The sequence below is a fragment of the Sander vitreus genome, chromosome 9, assembly GCF_031162955.1.
Source record: "Sander vitreus isolate 19-12246 chromosome 9, sanVit1, whole genome shotgun sequence".
Lineage (NCBI taxonomy): Eukaryota > Metazoa > Chordata > Actinopteri > Perciformes > Percidae > Sander > Sander vitreus.
Window position 1 is genome coordinate 16,074,802 of NC_135863.1, and position 17,089 is coordinate 16,091,890.

Consider the following 17,089-nt stretch of genomic DNA (forward strand, 5'->3'; position numbering starts at 1 on the left):
TGTAAAGATTAGGAATACATTGTGATTGATGTTGTGGTGGACGGTCCTGTTTTATTCAGAGGTTTTGTTTTCCCTGCAGGCCCACTGGAGTGTCAGGAAAGAGAGGTGGAGCTCGGGAAGAGAAGGAAGTTATTCTCCGTCTATGATGTCCATGAGGAAATCGGAAGGTGAACCTGTACTGTTTATTGATGTAGTCCAACCTGCCCATGAGCCCTGTCAAGATTTGATATGATCAACATCATCTCTCTGTGTTTTAGGGGAACCTTCGGGGTAGTAAAGCGAGTAGTCCACAGAAGAACATGTGAAGTGTTTGCTGCCAAGTTCCTGCCTCTGCGGAGCAGCACTCGGACCAGGGCCTTCCAGGAGAGGGACTTGCTGTCCCGTCTGGCTCACCCCAGAGTTGCCTGTCTGCTGGACTTCTTTTGTACCAGACGCACTCTGGTGCTGATCACAGAAATGTATCCTTTCTGTTAAATGCTACAATATATTCACTACAGTGGGTTTAGTTTGTTGTTTGTTTTGTATACAATTAAGAGTTCTTTAACACCATTTCTAGCTGCTGTTCTCATGGACTTCTGGACCATTTATTACTAAAAGGATCAGTCTCTGAGAGAGAGGTGCAAGCATACATTTAGTCCCTACAAACTTATTTTTATCCTGCAAATATTATGTATGGTTTTTGACTAATATTCTATAATTTATTTTAGGTTCGGTCATACATCCAGCAAATCCTTGAAGGAGTTGGTCACATTCACAGCATGAACATTTTGCACCTGGACATTAAAGTGAGATTTTGGGGTCCAACACTGCACTTTTGGATGTCATTATTTTTTATTGCGGTTATTAACTTAATTTTTTTTATACTCCCTTAAGCCTGATAATATACTCATGGTGTATCCGCCCAGAGATGAGATCAAGATCTGTGACTTTGGCTTCTGCCAAGAAATAGACACATCCAGACACCAATACAGCATGTTTGGTACACCAGAGTTTGTTGCCCCTGAAATTGTTCACCAAGAACCAGTCACTGTGACCACCGATATTTGGTGAGTTTGGTGAACTACTAATCTGGCAAACTGAGGCTTGCATCAGATCTAGATTTAAATAAAAGCTAAAAGTAATTTGCAATAAACCATGTACAATTGTAAATAACAGCACAAAATAGTACATTGCATTAATATCTCTTGTCTCTACTAGGTCTGTAGGTGTAATAGCCTATATATGGTATGTATCACTGCACTTTTGATAATATTCTCAAAATCTTCAATATACAGTTTATCCAAAAGCTGTGCATATGGCTTGAGTTTCTGTTTGTCTATTTACATGACGCTTTATCTTTGTCTTGATAGTCTGGTGTGCCGTTGCCCTTTTGCGGGACCGACAGACCGTGCTACACTGCTGAGGGTGGGGGAGGGGACCCTGAACTGGGACGCCCCTGACGTCTCCTCAAGGAGCCCTGATGCCCAGAACTTTCTCCACATGCTCCTTCAGCCAGATCCAGAGTAAGGAAGCAGTTTTATTATTGCTTACAGTGATGTAGTGGTGGACTCAGGTTGTGTTTAGGTGTGGTTTCATGGTGCAACATAACACACGTCTGACCACTCTCAATTTTCTTCTACCTAGGAAGCGACCATCTGCCTTTGAGTGCTTGAGCCACAAATGGCTCCAGGTGAGAGGAAATACAGCACAATTGGTGCTTTAATCGAGCTTCACTGGATTCAAAAAGTTAGGAACACAACTAAACACACATCTTTGTAACTGTGTTCACAGGACGAACATGCAGGAGAAGATACGGATGAAATCAACACTAAGACTTTGAAAATCTTCATCTCAAAAAGGAAATGGCAGGTGAGTTACCTGACTTCATCAAAACCATAACATCTGGGGACAAAAGGAAACTGGTTTCTTGTAATGTTGAATGTTCAATATGATTACATGAGTTGAAGTCACAGTAGATAATATGCTGTCCTTAAAAGAAAACAATCTCTGTCTACACCAGTATCTCTCCCATCTATCTCCCCAGCGTTCGTTGACCTGCATTGGCTCAGTTCTCACGTTGAGGCTCATCCCTGAGCTGCTGGACGCTCCTCTCAGAGAGACTGCAGTGACAGTGCCCCGCGAGCCCCAGGAGCACAGCAGCACCTCTGTGAGCAGTGGCTCCTCATCGGAGTATGACGAAGCTGACTCTTGGGACTTTTTCCAGCACTACAGCCCGACTGAGGAAGAGGAGGAAGAAACTGAGGAGGACTATGATCCTTTAACGGAGAGAACGCACATCCCTGAGCCTTTTGCCAAACTCCACCTAGATGATGAAGAGGAAGTGACATTAGGGGAGGAAGAAGAGCGGAGTATGAGCAGGCAGTCAGTTGCGTCGTCAGATGTGTCAGGCCAACAGACACCTCACAGGGAGCGTAGGTTCAGCAAGGACAGCAGTCAGTCTCTCTACCTTTCTGATGGAAGTGAGGGTTCAGGGAGTGACGGAGCTCGTATCCCTCGTGGCAGCGTCATCCGAAGCACTTTCTACAGCACCTCTCATCAGCTTTCACCCATGTCTGCCAGACACATGACATTACGGGACAAATTCCAGGTCAAAAAGCAGGAGAGAGGCCGCAAACCACTCCGGAGAAGCTTTTCTGGACGTCTCAACGAGCCTCTTATTGAATATGTGGAGGATGAGACGGAGACCAATCGTGCCCAAAGACGAGGATCTGTCCAGCCTACAATGCAGAAGTCCTGTTCCTTTGACAGTGGTGTTGGCCTCGCCCACACCAACGTACCCCCTCACAGGAGGAGCAGGTCTCTTGATGAGTATTCACGGCGATCTCCCAGCACACCCAAGCGCACAAAGTCGGGTGAAGAAGAAGGCTCTCAAAGTCTAAAGGAAGATTTAACAGATGATGAAGTGGCAGGGAGAGGATTGTTGGCCATCCCGAGCCCTCGGCGACCCACAAGAAGAAGAGGCTCTGTCGCTCCAATACAAGGGACTCGCGTTCCAGGTGGATCATCGGTTCCCTCAAGCCTCCTTGCTGGAGACAGAATGAGCCCCAGGCTGGATCAGGAGCAGGCAGCGGGTGACATCTTCGCTGGCTCCCAGGGGTCTCTTGCTGAGTCGTCTATTTTAGAGCATGGTGGCTCTGAGTCTTCAAGCAGATTCGGCTCCTATGAGGAGCTAAGTCATGGTCATCTCAGAGCGAGGCACAGATCAGGAGAGAGTGAAGTGTATGATGATCAAGGGCAGCCTCTGATTTCACCATCCCCATGCTCATTCCAAGAGGTTAAACCGAGAAGCTTGTTTCCCCAGGCACCGCCACGTAACCGCACCCACTCCAACCCCAACTTATCCACAAACAGCAGGGGTCAGCCAGGGACCCCACTAACAGTGAGCCCCAGTCCCAGCCTCTCTTCTCTGCAGGCCCCAGAGAGGCCTCCCAGAGCCAAGGACAGGAAGGAGGGCTGTGGCCTCCAAAGACATGCATCTGCTCCAGCCCTCGAAGCCCGGCCACCTACAGGAAAGTCCCCCAAGCTGGGACTGCTGAAGATCTTCCGCAGGCAGTCCTGGACCAGCCATTCATACTCCCAGCTGGACAACACAGAGTTAGGACCCACACTAGGAGAGATCATGAAGCCAGATACCACCACCATGTCTCTGAGGAAGAAAATGAGAGCTTCAGCCTCCAGCCTGACCAAGCTGTTTTCCAGGTCTTCTAGTAAGGAGGATGTGAATAAAGGAAGTAAGCTATTACAAATAATGCTAATTTTATTTGATCAATTAACAGAAAAGTATGTTAAGCAACATCCATACTAAGTAAAATGCTAAACATACATTAGGGATAATTTATTTTAATTTACCTGAGCTGTCACTAGTCTCTGTTATGTTGTATTGTACATCTTCACTCATTTTTTTCCTTTTGGTGTTGTTTGTCTTTTATAACAGGGCCAATAGTAAAAGGATCAGCTCCCATCGCACCTGAAAGGCAGCATAGAATTGGTCTTGAGAGTCCAAAAAAGAGGACCTCCAAACTATTACCTTCTTTTAAAATACCTGCATTCAAAAAGACCAAAGGTAGTGAATGAGCTACATTATGTGGATTATGTATTTCCAGTCCAAAATGTCCTGAAAACCTGCTATCATCATTTTGCTACAAGCCTGGCTGTGTATGTTTGTTCTTCTCCATATTTTCCAGATCTGCTGGCCCGTCCTAACAAGCCTGAAGTGCTCCAGTTAGATGGAGGTGGAGTCCTGCTGGTTTGGAAACCAGTCCAGTCCAGTAACCCTGTCAACTTCTGTGTGCAGTACTGTACAGAAGGTGGGTTCACAGAGACGATACAGCAGCACAGATATTTAATTGGTTGTTTGTGTTAAAAGGAAACCAAATTAGTTGTTTATGTTAGACATATATAATAGTTTGTATTACTGAAATATAAAATGTAATCTATTTGCCTACAAAATGTTTCATGATGGAAGTTAAATTCCTTGCATTATTTAAAATCTGAGCATATTAACAAACATTTTTGGACAAGCATCAGTCAATGTTGAATTTAGTGTAGATTGTCTTTCTGCACTTAGAAATATCAAAATATATCTCATCAGACATGTGCAATACATAATGTTTGGAATGATGCACTACATATGTTTTAGTCATAATTTTAGATTTTTTTGTGGAGCTGACTGCCAGTTAAAGTCCAATAGTGTGACTGTTTTGGTTTGGAACACAACACACAGCGATGACTATTATTCTTATCCTGATACAGTATATTTTTATACAGATATAAAAAGTTTTGCCAATTGATACTGGCTACTTTCGAGTAAGTCCATGCCATATACTTCTTTTACTTCCAAATTGACCTCAACAATCATTTACAATATCACTAATATCACTGTTGCATGGATCTACTGCAGGATTAAAATGTGCAGTAGGTGTGGATTTCAGAGTAAAACTCATGTGCCTTCTCAGGTGGGGAGTGGACGGTCCTGTCGGAGGAGGTGACTGAAAGCTGCTATGTGGTGAAGGACTTACCCAGAGGAGCCTCTTATGTGTTCAGAATAGGCTGCATCACCAAGACAGGAGCAGGACCTTTCAGTGATGCTTCAGCACCTGTCGTTATGGCTACTCATCCTGAAGGCAAGACAAATACTCAAACATAATGCTACATATTTTCTGTTGCACATGTGTGATCTAATTCATGTGGCAGGAATTTGCCTCATTGGTTTGGTGTCTTCACATACAGATTTACAGCAGTGATATACACATCAACTGTGAAATGTTAAAACAGCTACTACACAAAAGGTTACAGTGTTTTTACCTGTATTTACTCTGTTGTCCAGAGATTCACATTCCTCTAATCCAGACTGAGTCACTGGGGTCAAAGGTCACTGGGTCAGAACGACAGACAACACACAAGAACTACAATTTCCTCTCTGAGATCAACAGGTGGGATTTTTAAGTAGAAGCTGCGATTTTTGAGCAAAACGATCGGTAACTTATCTTTTATGTAAATGTATTTTTATTTACTGTCATGTTTACTTTATTCTTTTGCACATGATAATGTTTTTTTTTTGGGCTTTTATTTTGAAATATAGGTGTGATTTTTCAGGTTTCTCAAGTCTGTCACAGATTCTGATATTTCTGAATTTAACCTGATGTTTTGTGCTAATTTTTCACTATTTTTATGTTTTTCCCCTATTATGAAAAAAAAAGAAACAATATTTAAACTGATTTAGAATTAGAGTAGTCAGATGCATTAGTAAAAGGATAATATCACCTTGTTTCTCCCACTTTCTCTTAGGCACTAATATGTGATACAGTACCTCTTTTGTTTTGTTCTCTGTCAGGGGTCGTTTCAGCGTAGTTACCCTGTGCAGGGATGCTGAGACCAGCCAAGTGTTTGTTGCCAAGATCACCCCTTACCAGGCAGAGCAGAGACAATTGGTGCTGAGGGAATACCAGCTGCTGAAGAGGCTTCATCACCCTCACCTGGTGCAGCTGCACACTGCCTATTTCACCTCCTTTTACCTGGTGTTAGTGGAGGAGCTCTGTCCTGGCAGGGAGCTGCTCTACAGTCTGGCAACGAGGTAAAGGAAGGCTTGAGAAACATAAGCCAGCGACCAAATCGTTTGTGTTTGGAATGATAAACTGAGCAATAGCTAGTAGTCCATTACAGTGGCAAGCCTCTATAGTGCTTCTCTTTTTCAACTCTATATTTTGTCCTAAGGGGCCTGTAGAAGAGGTAAGGGGTGGCAGTAGCTCAGTCAGTAGGGAGTTGGGTTGGGATCCAAAGGGTTGCTGGTTCCAGTCCCCAAAAGGATCTTGAGCAAGGCACTGAACCCCCAGCTGCTTGGGGCCCCTTCACTCTGACATCTCTCCATTAGTGCATGTATAGGTACTGAGCATGTGTGTGTAATTCAGTAACAGAGTGAAAACATTGTAATTTCCCCTTAATAAATTATTATTATAATCCAGTCAGAACTGATCATTATATAATTACAAAATAAGAAGCTCTAAAAACAAAAATAAGCACCAGATGTCCTATGAGAAATACTGCTTTAATTAGGGCTTTGGCCTATTAGGGCCAATAGCCCAGATTAGTCTTTCTCAGACTTACTGCAACGCTGGTGGTACAGAGAATGATTTAATGTCATCTAATGGACTATTTCAATGTAATGTAAACATACGTCTTCATTTACATTGAGATACACAAATCAAGGTTAACTGAATACTGTTTGTAGATGACCAATATGTGCCAAATGGACACTTACTGTAAGTGATCAATGTAATATTTTTTTTAAATGATTATTATCTATATTCTGTTTCAGACCTATGTCAAATAGGTTACTTTTGTGCAACCTATAGCCATTTGTCCCTCACATACTGTAGTTAAGATTAACAAACCTGTCTGTCTTTGCTTGTGCCCTCTCAGAGATCTGTACGCAGAGACTCACGTTGCCGAGCTGCTGGTTCAAATTCTGAGTGCAGTTGACTACCTTCACAGCCGTCGAGTCATCCACCTGGACCTGAAGTCTGACAACATGCTAGTGGATGATTGCAACCACCTGAAGATAGTTGACTTGGGCTCGGCTCAGTCCTTCACACCCGGTCAGCCTCTCAACATCGAGCACATCCAGGGCCTGTCAGAGAGCAAAGGTACTGATGTATTTCTGGTTTAATTTCAACTAAATTGTATACGATTTAGAAGCTTGCATTGTTATAGGTTCTTCTAATGTACTAACGCTTTGACTGTCATGGCCTCCAACAGACTGCCGCAGCAAAGGTACACATTCTTTAAGGGAGGACGGATTGATGGATGGAAATAATTACGCCTAACTTCATCCACCTCAGCTGATCTATAGCCTAGCAAACCCAAGTCCATTTTCTTATCTGTTTTTATCCATTTCTTTCTGGTTTGAGTCCTTTAACTAATTCAGGAAATTAAGCATGTAAATTGTGGCATTGCCAGTAACAGCACAACTCTTTATGAACAATATCCTGTTTCTGTCTGTTTTGTCAGTTTATATTGTCCTCCCTAAAGCTCCGGAAATCCTGGAAGGTTACGGTGTCGGACCTGAAACTGACGTTTGGGCTATTGGAGTCCTGTCCTTCATCATGTAAGTATAGAGATATATAAAAGAAAGTATAGTAGTCAACCATATTCTTACTACTTTAAAATAAAAAATATATATATCTGTAATTTCATAAATGTGGCTCACACTTTTTCAAAATAGTTATTACAATATTATTCTGACATTTGTTTAAAGGATAGTAGGCATCATTGGATGACAAATTAACATTTCTAAAGATTGAATCATCCACATTTTCTTTCATTGGATAATCCTCTTTTTCATTATGGATTATGAAATGTTACCAATGAATGAATCTTCTGTAGTTCGGTGATGCTGAATTATAAACTACTTTATTAATATATACTGTTGTATTTTGTATGACGTATGTGTTTTTTTTCTTCTTGTTTCTTCACTAGGTTGAGTGCCGACAGCCCGTTCCATGCAGAGCACAGCTGGGAGCAAGACAGAAACATCAAGAAAGGGAAGATCCAGTTTGGGCGCTGTTACCCTGGTCTGTCAGAGGGAGCCTTAAACTTCATGAAGAGCAGCATGAATAACAAATCCTGGTGAGTGTGTCTCTTAAAATGTAGTTTGCATTAGAGAGATTATTTGTGTAAAAAGTCATATTGGTAAATTAGGAACATAAATGTGTATATCCTGATATGATTAAAACTTTGCAGGGGGAGACCCACTGCAGCCGAGTGTCTCCAGAACCCGTGGCTGCGTGCCCATCGTGCCCCACACAAAGGCCGACACTCCAAAGTGTGTTTCTCCACAGACAAGCTTAAAGATTACCTCAAGCAGAAGGAGGAGAAACGAGACCAGGTCCGTACCAAGCTTCAGGGTCCCTTCTTCCAGTAAGGCAACACTGTGGGAGGTTTCTTTTACTAGTGGCTTTTCCTAGAAACTATAACCAGGACATTTCATTTCAGCTGATAGTTTCCTGTGTGGCTCATTTCTAACTAGCTGGAGCCAGGCCAGATTATAAAAATCATTATAGTATCCTCTGATTTTAAAATTGTGATGCGTCTTAATGAATTTTCAAAGTGTATTTATCCATTAGCTTGTATATGTTAGTGTGCTGCATTGTTTGTGCTTTGGTTTATATGGAAACATATCAGGGATAAGATTTAGTCTAAGAGTGCATGAGTTGTAAAATTTAGATTTTGTGACACGAGAAACTGTTGTTTTGCTCCTCAGTGTCAGACAGATTTTGTCAGGCAGAGTTTGGCCTTAAAGTGCAAACAGTTTTCTTGTAAATGTACACATGTTGCCTTAAAGTTATAATGTACAAATGGAAAGTCAATTAGATTTTTGAATGCTTCATAATAGTTAAATATTGGGTTAGTCACCCACCCGAATGAGTTGATAAATGAAAGATTAATTAAAAAGCACAAAAGTGGTCAAGTCATTGTCCTCACATTCTTTATTCAGACTCATTGGTACACAAACACACATGCAAATGTTTTAGATGTAATACATGCAGTGATTTTATCTCAGATGCATGGACTTCCTTCATAACAATTAAATAATATGCAGCATGTGAGTAACTATTTAAATAACATAATATTAGTTATAATCCCCATATACTTAACTATGAGTGAATTTGTTTATACTGTATTAGAATTCAACAAAACAAATAAATGAAGGTGTAACTATTTTGCTGTGAGTAGCTGACTGGTGGTACTGATGTGTACTCCACACTTTGGCTTATAAAGATCTAATGTAGCACTGAGTGTGGCAGTTGTCTGAGCGAGCTGGCAGAGATGTATGGGCTAGGATGTTCACTGCTAGAAATCAACCATTGATTTTTCTAAATCTAACGCAAACCCCCGTTCTCTCAGTCAAGAAAAAAACGTCTTTCAATTCAGAGTCCCTCTTTTCCACCTTAGCATAAGTGAGCAAACCTCCGCCCATATAACACAGAGGGTGAAAGAAAAACAAACTTTTCTCAAGAAGAAAGTTCTTTCAGATGCGTTTGCAGTCAGTGAAGATGGAGTTATTCAGGCCAGAGTCTCAAGTGTTGGTTCTTCTATCCAGCAGCAGAAAGACAGTTTCCTTCCTATGATTTGGCCTCCTGAACTTTTTGGATATCCTGCTCAAAGAGAGATGACGATACTTTTCACCTTTTGTGCGTTCAACTAATGCTCTTGTCCAGAGCGTTATGAATATAAAATGGTCTATGCAACAGCTGACAGACAATAGTCGCAAAGTAGTTGTCACATAAGTAAGCGAAAGGGTATTTTATAATTTTACTCACGTCACTGAGGATATCTTTCAGCTCTTCGTAAGCCCTCTCTAAGTCATCATTGATGATAATAACATCAAACACTCCGGGCTCGTTACCTACAGAAGAGAATTGGGTCAGCTGCAATGGTTGTCTTTTTTCAGTATCATGCCTGACGGGAACTGCTTAGAAACTTACTGAGCTCCATATCGATGCGCGCTGCCTCCAGGCGTTTTTGTAAACTCTCCTCTGTTTCTGTCTGTCTGTCCCTCAGACGTTTTTCCTGAGAAAGATGATGAAACAAGACGTTGTCTTTCAACTGAGAGCTGCTCCAAAACAGCTGTCATGTCTGAAGTTTACACATTTCCCTAAGTTGTATTTGTTTTATATTTTAATTTTTCTCAGACCAATTTGTGTCTGACTAGAGTTTTTCAAAGAAAATTTATAATATATTTATTATTGCAATTTTTTTTTAAATGCCGGTATGAGCATATTTGACACTCTTTGACAGCCTACTTTGCACAAGCAACAACAGAGCTTAAGAAATACAGTATGTTAATTAAATAAACTACATTGGACATTTACCAGGATCTCCATGGAGGGAGGCTGGATGGAGATGTAGATGGGGTTCAGGTCAGTCTCTTTAATTCTCTTTACCCCCTGGATGTCCACATCTAAGATGCAGATTAGGTTCTTGGCCTGCACGTCTTCTATGGCAGCTTTACTAGAGAATCAATGTATTGTTACATCATAAAACCATAAAAAAAACAACCAGGACTATACATCTGATCATGGATGTGCTTGATAATGTCCAACCAGGTATTGAGAATGTAATCAGGTCATTTTGTGCATGTCACACCTAGTAACTAAGGTTAAGAGGATCGCTGCATTGATCCAAGAGTCGTACTACAGTGAGTGTGTGTTATCTTCAGAATAAGAGGAAGAGCTTAAAAGGCACGTAAGAGCTGCTGAGCTGCAGCATTGCTCTTTTTGACCTGAGGGGAGGTTAAAGCTCCATCTGTCACCAGACTATATCCTCTTGAAACCTGTGGCCAAGCCAGAGGGTAGTCTCTAATATAAGACAACAGCCTTACTTTCTACTAAATGAAGTTTAACCAATATCAGTGACACTGATACTATATTGTATTTCACTCATATTAACTCAGCTTATATGTCTGAGTTTTCTCCTGTGGGTGGATTTTGCTTCTGAAACAACATTTAGACCAATAGAAAACGGTGAAAGCATACAGATTATGTTCTTTTTTGCAGATGAGCTGTTTGCTAAGACATTGCCCCTTAAATGGTCGTTGAAACTGGGACACCTTTGGTCCTAAAAATGAATAATTTTAAACAAAGAAAATAAAATGTGTACAAAAAGGATCATGCATCTAAATCATAGATGTTTTTAAGGTTGCTCCTGATTACGTGGTGAAAGATATGGTGGCATTCATGCAGAGCTGCAAATATTTACCTTGTTCCATACAGGTTGCCAGAAAACTCAGCGTTTTCAATGTACTCTCCGTTGTCAATTCCCTCCTGCATGGCTTCTTTTGTTGTGAAGTGGTAGTCTGTAAGATGCGACATTAATAATGAATCTAGCTCTGCCGTGAAAACTTGCACAACAGAAAGAAACGATTGAAGAGAGGTGATGCAAATCACATGAACGCTCACTACAGTTTAAAGTGCGTCTAGTTTCGTCACAATAACCAGAAACATCACAGGCAAAAAAAAATCCAGGCACAAAGGATAAACTTGTTTACAATTTACTAGATAATATTACTACTTAGCTGATGGTGTGTGTTCAAGTGTATGATATTCTCCTCTGAGCTTAATTTGAGACTGCGTATGTAGTATGCAGTCATTATCGAATGATAAAGCATGCAAAGATGAGAAATATGTTTTTTTTGTAATGCTTCTATTAGAAATTAGTAATAACTGTTACAGAGCAAATTATATTGTCCATACTAGATCCATAGGCCTAAATCTTCATAACATCAAAACCTCTGGGGATCTAAAACAGCAGAATTTTAGAAACAAACACGTTACTACTTCTAACACTCATGGACACTGCGATAGCACACAATCATTAGCATTAGAACATGAAGAGTCGGCTCAGACTGAAGTAACAATCTGAAGGGAAACGCTGGATAGAACAGGAAGTGGATGTGCTGTAAACAAATCAATAATAAGCCTGGAAACTAGGCAGACATTATTTTAAACAGGGAAACCTGCAGTATTTCCTCCCAAGATCAAAAGCTCAGTTTGGCCCAAATTGAGCAAAATCCACTGTTTTGTTCTAGATCAATAATAATCTATTTAGTGTCTGATATTGTCAGTGCAAATAAAACACGAACGGCATCTTACAAAAGATTGGCTATCCTTTCCAAAGTATTTTAACACACAGGGAAGTGACAGCAGTGTTTAGAAAGCTCAGATGGAGTCTAGTCCAAAGATAAATTCACGTTATAAATTCCCAAATTCCTTGTAAGTGTTACTTATTTGGCAATAAATCCTTTTCAGATTCTGAAATCTTTCTCTTGGCATGCTAAAGGTTGGTTGCAAATCATCAATGCTCCAGCAGCCACAGTGGGAAATGGGACAGGTTTTTCATGGACACAAAACCTCACGGGACTGGAAATGGGAATCACTACTGAGGCATCACAGGGGGCTATTTTCAAAAGCTTTTTACTCCAAAGTGTAAACTGTCTGATCTTGATTACTTAGATGATTAAACGTTTTTATTCTTTCTTGTTTGTTTGTCACAAAGTTACTAGTTCCTACGAGTCCAATGCAGGGTGAGGATGATGAAAGTAACCCCTCTGCCTTACAAACTGTGATCGGGAATCACACCGAGGTCACCTTTATCTGTGGTTTCTGATTTGTTTGCACACGACAATGAGGCTGACTTTTCTAAGTCTTCAGAAGAGAAGACGGCTGCTACGGGCAGTAAAGTAGCCCCCAGAAGCATGGGGAGCGTGTTCAGCCCTATGAAGAAAGCAACAAAGGCAAAAAAAAAAAAATGGTTTATCCCTTTATATCAAGGCAGTTATACAGGTGGGAGAAAACCATTCATGCAGTTCACTTGGGAGTAAGTGAGTGTTGTGTGGGTGTTTTTTTTTATAGAGCAGGCAGGTAGAGGAGGTGAGGAAATGTGGTACAGAAACAAAAAGCAAAGAAGAAGACAGTTCTACACATTAAAATCCAAGTCCAGGGCTTCTATACAATGAAGAGCCTATGACAGTCTGAAGGTGCTGAAAACATCACCCACCCACTTGCAACACTTGTGCAGATACCAAAAGGTGTCTCAAACCAGTTTGTTTTGAGCCAGAACTACTGTACCTTTTCCATCTTCCTCTCCAGGTCGAGGGTTTCGTGTTGTGTCTGTACAAGGAGAGGATTTCATCATTAAACCCTATCCAGAAATAAGTGAAAAACTTTAGTCTCAAGGCTTACTTATACAACACAAACATGTATTGGAAGGTTTAGAGTAAGAACATCAAGCTGACATTCTGACTCCTCAGACAGGATGTAGAGACAGCAGCCAATAACCAGTTGGCGCACTCAAACGTACGTGACACACTGAATCCAAAGACGTCCTCGTGATCCTTCATTAGCCTCTTCATCAGAGTGCTCTTCCCTGCTCCTGAGGGGCCGCTCAGCACCACGGGCCTCGGTCCTGACATTGTTCTGAGACAGACGGACAGACAGACAGGGACAGAGGGAGCTCAGGTTTGTTTGTGCCAAGAGCAGATTAAAAAGGTTGTGCCAGCTGAATCTTTTCTTCTTTTTTCTTTTCTAGAATAGGATACAGGGCATTTGAAAAGTTTATTCAGAAAATGGTTTCAAATGATTGATTTTTGACCTTTTCATTAAAACACCATTGCTATTAAATATTTTAAACTCCTCTTATACATTACTTTGCAGTGCTGGTAAAGCTCACCAACTATCCTGTCAACTGTATGTCGAAGGAGCAGTAAAGTTAATCCTGTGATCCAAGCTTCTTTTAACCACTACAACGTCAGGAAGAAACATCCCAACACGCACACACCAGGTTAAAAGCAGACATTTGCTCTTACAACATTATTGTGCTTTCTCCACTCATAGTTAATAAAAGACGACACCTGGAAATTCTACTTCCTATTCCCTTAATTGAAATATTTAAACACGTCCATGCCCTAATTGCCGACTAGTTAGACAGCCGGAGGCCCCAAGGTTAATGTTAAGAGTGCCTGTTAATGAAGTCATGACAGGTCAGCCAGCAGGATAAATTGGATCTGGGCCAGGTGGCACAAAGGGTCCAGGACAGGTGACCCGGTTACCTGCTGCGCTAAGAGAGGATGATATTTCAGGGTTGCTGCTGAAACAATTCATTTACGTAAAATCCCCACTAACACAATAACTTAATAATACAGTCAGAGTCTGTAACAGTCAAAAAAAACCTCCAACCTCTCCCTTCAACATGTTGGTATTAGGAATTATTCATGGCTGCACTTTTAGATAAGAACAGTTAGACATCAATAATATCACAAACCATTTATTGTTAGCCCCTTTTATAAAGCTGGTTAAAAAGTTATTAACAGATCTAAAGGAACATCTATTTTAGCCTTTGCAAAGTGTTGACCTTAATGCAAGATTACATTAAATGCACACACTGGTGAATAGCATTTAAAATATCTAAGCAGCAAACACTTAATGCACAGACTATATATATATATATATATATATATATATATATATATATATATATATATATATATATATATATATAAATGTGCAGTATGACAGGCTGTACTTTTAGCTGTAATACAATTTAAATGCAGTTTTCCTTTAGTTTTAGTTGAGGTTTGCATATGAACTTAAACTTACATTAATCCCATTAGTAATTGAATCTCTGTTTATTGTGTAGTTTAAAAAAATCCACCTTACCTTTTCTTCACAGCTCTGCTTAGTTTGTGTTGTAGAAATGTTCAGTAGCAGATGATTCTTCAGCCAGGCTCACAGTCAGTCTGAATTATCACCACCTCCCTCCAGCTCAATGACCAATCACGTGTGTATGCTGGCTTGTTTTTACCCACACCGTCCATACAGGTCACACCTTGAGTTCACCGTGTGGGCAAGGTAGGTGTTCATAAACAAATGATAATGCACGCTGCAGCAGAAGCTTTATTTGCATTTATTTGTTAATTTGTTTCTGCCAAAGACGTGTTACTTAAGCACCAGATTTGGGATTTTGGCTTGGAAAGGAAAAACTTTAGAGAAAGAGGTAAATATACTTTAATTTTACCAGGATTTCCTTGTATGGTTGTAAACATCCAACATAACTCTTCTACACAAAGTTGGTCTAGAATCATGAAGCATTTGTTTTACCTATATTTATCCATGATAGTTTTAGGAACGCCCTGTTCACATTTAGAAAGTTACACATATTCAAATCTGGAAGCTGCTGAGTGCAACCATATTCAACAGCTCCACTAGAGCACGTTGGAAGATGACGTGGTGGCAATGTGGGGAGCATATGCTCTGCTCTTACACTTTTCCCACTACAATGGAGTTACATTTTGAAAACTGGAAAATAAATGGCATCATCCTGCTATTATCTATAATGAATTGAATTGATTTTTGTGGGGTTTTCCTTCTCTGTGATTGAACCTTGCAGCGTCTGTTCCTCACGCAGTAAAAGCTGAGCAGGGTTTAGCGTCCCTCGACTCCAGATGAGCTGTGATGGGCTCTGCCTGACTAATCCTGCATCGACCCACTTCTTAAAGGGCGAGTTCACCCCATAAGAGTCATCCTAACAAGGCTGTCGACAGGCTTAAACAACACAAGATGCTAATCCAGACACTCATGTTACCCCAGCAGATAAAATATATTGTGAAACAACAACCTTTTAGACACACATTTTATTGTAGTAACATTGATAAAATTAGATTTAATGAGCCTTTACAAAGAAACACATCAATGACAAAGACAAAATGAGCTTGAATGTGAGAATGTTTCCAACCTACAAGAGCTAAACAAATAAATGATCCAAGCAAAGACAAACCCTGTAGAGTAAATACAGTCGGGTTGTTCTACTAGTCAACATCATATATATATATATATATACACACACACACACACACACACACACACACACACACACACACACACACACACACACACACGCGCGCACGTACACACACACACACACACAGATCCAAACACACCGTTCCAAACACTAAACTATGTACATGTGCTTTGCATGTGATTCAACTAATTTGTTTTCCTCACAAAAAATATTACAAAATCGATAAATATTGTCCCAAAGCATTTTCTTTTCTATTAGTTTTTCAGTGCCTGAGCTCTCAGTTGGTTTTATATGCGTCTTCTGAGCTGGTTGATGTTTTGATGTTGCAGCAGAAACATGGATATTGTACAGGGCTGTAAGGAAGGTCAAAGGTTACACTTGCTGTTCTTCAAATTTGTCAGGGTTTAGTGGATGTTATTACACTGACAGGTAGGACCAGGAAGGTATGAGGAGGAGGAAAAGGGTGGGAGTCTATGACAGGCCAGCTGCCCACAAATCCACCCCTGATTGGTTAAAACAGAAGAAGCTCCTCTCCTTATTTTGTGAGTGGCTGCGTCACAGGTAGACCCGCCTCAGGTCTCCAGGTGAGGTGATGGTGTTGCACTGTGGACACAACTTCTTTGCTCCCTAAAGAAAAGAAGAAATTAACGTACTTTATTAACACACTCTGATCATTTTACTTCATTTTCATGTTTTTGTGAATCATCACAAATCTGATGTTTTACCAGCGTTCGAAGCCAACACTCCTCACAGTGAACATGCCAGCACTGGATGGAGGTGAGCGGGGTTGTGTACATGTCCTGCAGAGAGAAAACACAGGTGATGGGATTCCTTACATGCAGTACATAAAGCTGCCACTAGATGTCCACGTGAAACTACAATAAGAGCATTAAGAAGCCCTTTCAACCCCAGGAAGGGTCCAGCTGGTGTGTTTAGTGATTTATTACACTATACTGTTCATGTTTTAATACACAATTAAATAAGTATTGTTTTAGCAATAATTTTTATAAGTTCAAATCAAAATGAGCAAGGTAAGTCCATCACTTTAAAATCACATTGATTTTCCTCCTTCTACACAAAAGTATGGCTTTAGCAATATTAGTGTATTCACGAAAACAGGAATCTGATCAAAGGTCGACCTGGACATAGCAGCTTGATTTTCTCAAAGAAATGTTAAACTATGCTTTAATTGTATGAAGTTCATATGGCTTCATAGAGCTGTTCCTGTGCTGGTAGT

The 17,089-nt window shown here is 40.6% G+C and overlaps 3 protein-coding genes across 3 annotated transcripts in view; 1 reads left to right on the forward strand and 2 right to left on the reverse strand.

Moving 5' to 3' along the window:
• obscna (obscurin, cytoskeletal calmodulin and titin-interacting RhoGEF a) overlaps positions 1–8,875 on the forward strand; it is a 50,041-nt gene extending 41,166 nt beyond the window's left edge. The window contains exons 58-76 of the mRNA XM_078259923.1: positions 80–167; positions 258–458; positions 557–617; positions 708–785; positions 874–1,046; positions 1,198–1,224; positions 1,350–1,502; positions 1,624–1,669; positions 1,771–1,848; positions 2,024–3,738; positions 3,933–4,063; positions 4,185–4,307; positions 4,956–5,123; positions 5,327–5,432; positions 5,834–6,073; positions 6,919–7,142; positions 7,507–7,603; positions 7,975–8,124; positions 8,239–8,875. Coding sequence (XP_078116049.1) covers positions 80–167; positions 258–458; positions 557–617; positions 708–785; positions 874–1,046; positions 1,198–1,224; positions 1,350–1,502; positions 1,624–1,669; positions 1,771–1,848; positions 2,024–3,738; positions 3,933–4,063; positions 4,185–4,307; positions 4,956–5,123; positions 5,327–5,432; positions 5,834–6,073; positions 6,919–7,142; positions 7,507–7,603; positions 7,975–8,124; positions 8,239–8,419 — 4,040 coding nt within the window. The 3' untranslated portion in view covers positions 8,420–8,875. The remainder of the gene's footprint in view (positions 1–79; positions 168–257; positions 459–556; positions 618–707; positions 786–873; positions 1,047–1,197; positions 1,225–1,349; positions 1,503–1,623; positions 1,670–1,770; positions 1,849–2,023; positions 3,739–3,932; positions 4,064–4,184; positions 4,308–4,955; positions 5,124–5,326; positions 5,433–5,833; positions 6,074–6,918; positions 7,143–7,506; positions 7,604–7,974; positions 8,125–8,238) is intronic.
• Positions 8,876–9,620: 745 nt separating this feature from the next.
• Positions 9,621–13,468, reverse strand: guk1b (guanylate kinase 1b). Its single transcript, XM_078258142.1, has 8 exons — positions 13,357–13,468; positions 13,125–13,166; positions 12,645–12,770; positions 11,257–11,353; positions 10,371–10,509; positions 9,984–10,068; positions 9,819–9,904; positions 9,621–9,653 (listed from the first exon to the last, which is right to left on the reverse strand). Exons 1-8 carry the CDS (start codon positions 13,466–13,468, stop codon positions 9,621–9,623), a joined length of 720 nt encoding a protein of 239 aa, XP_078114268.1.
• A 2,485-nt stretch (positions 13,469–15,953) lies between these two features.
• The window catches only part of rnf220b (ring finger protein 220b), a 29,066-nt gene continuing 27,930 nt past the window's right edge, over positions 15,954–17,089 (reverse strand). Inside the window, exons 15-16 of the mRNA XM_078258143.1 lie at positions 16,578–16,652; positions 15,954–16,479 (exon numbers count right to left, since the gene is read on the reverse strand). Coding sequence (XP_078114269.1) covers positions 16,408–16,479; positions 16,578–16,652 — 147 coding nt within the window. The 3' untranslated portion in view covers positions 15,954–16,407. The remainder of the gene's footprint in view (positions 16,480–16,577; positions 16,653–17,089) is intronic.

Coding starts and splice junctions, on each gene's coding strand:
- guk1b (XM_078258142.1), bottom strand. CDS start 13,468: ATGTCAGGACCGAGGCCCGTGGTGCTGAGCGGCCCCTCAGGAGCAGGG. Junction 13,167..13,356: donor CTTTGGATTCAGTGTGTCAC/GTACGTTTGAGT, acceptor CTCCTTGTACAG/ACACAACACGAAACCCTCGA. Junction 9,905..9,983: donor GCGCATCGATATGGAGCTCA/GTAAGTTTCTAA, acceptor TCTCTTCTGTAG/GTAACGAGCCCGGAGTGTTT.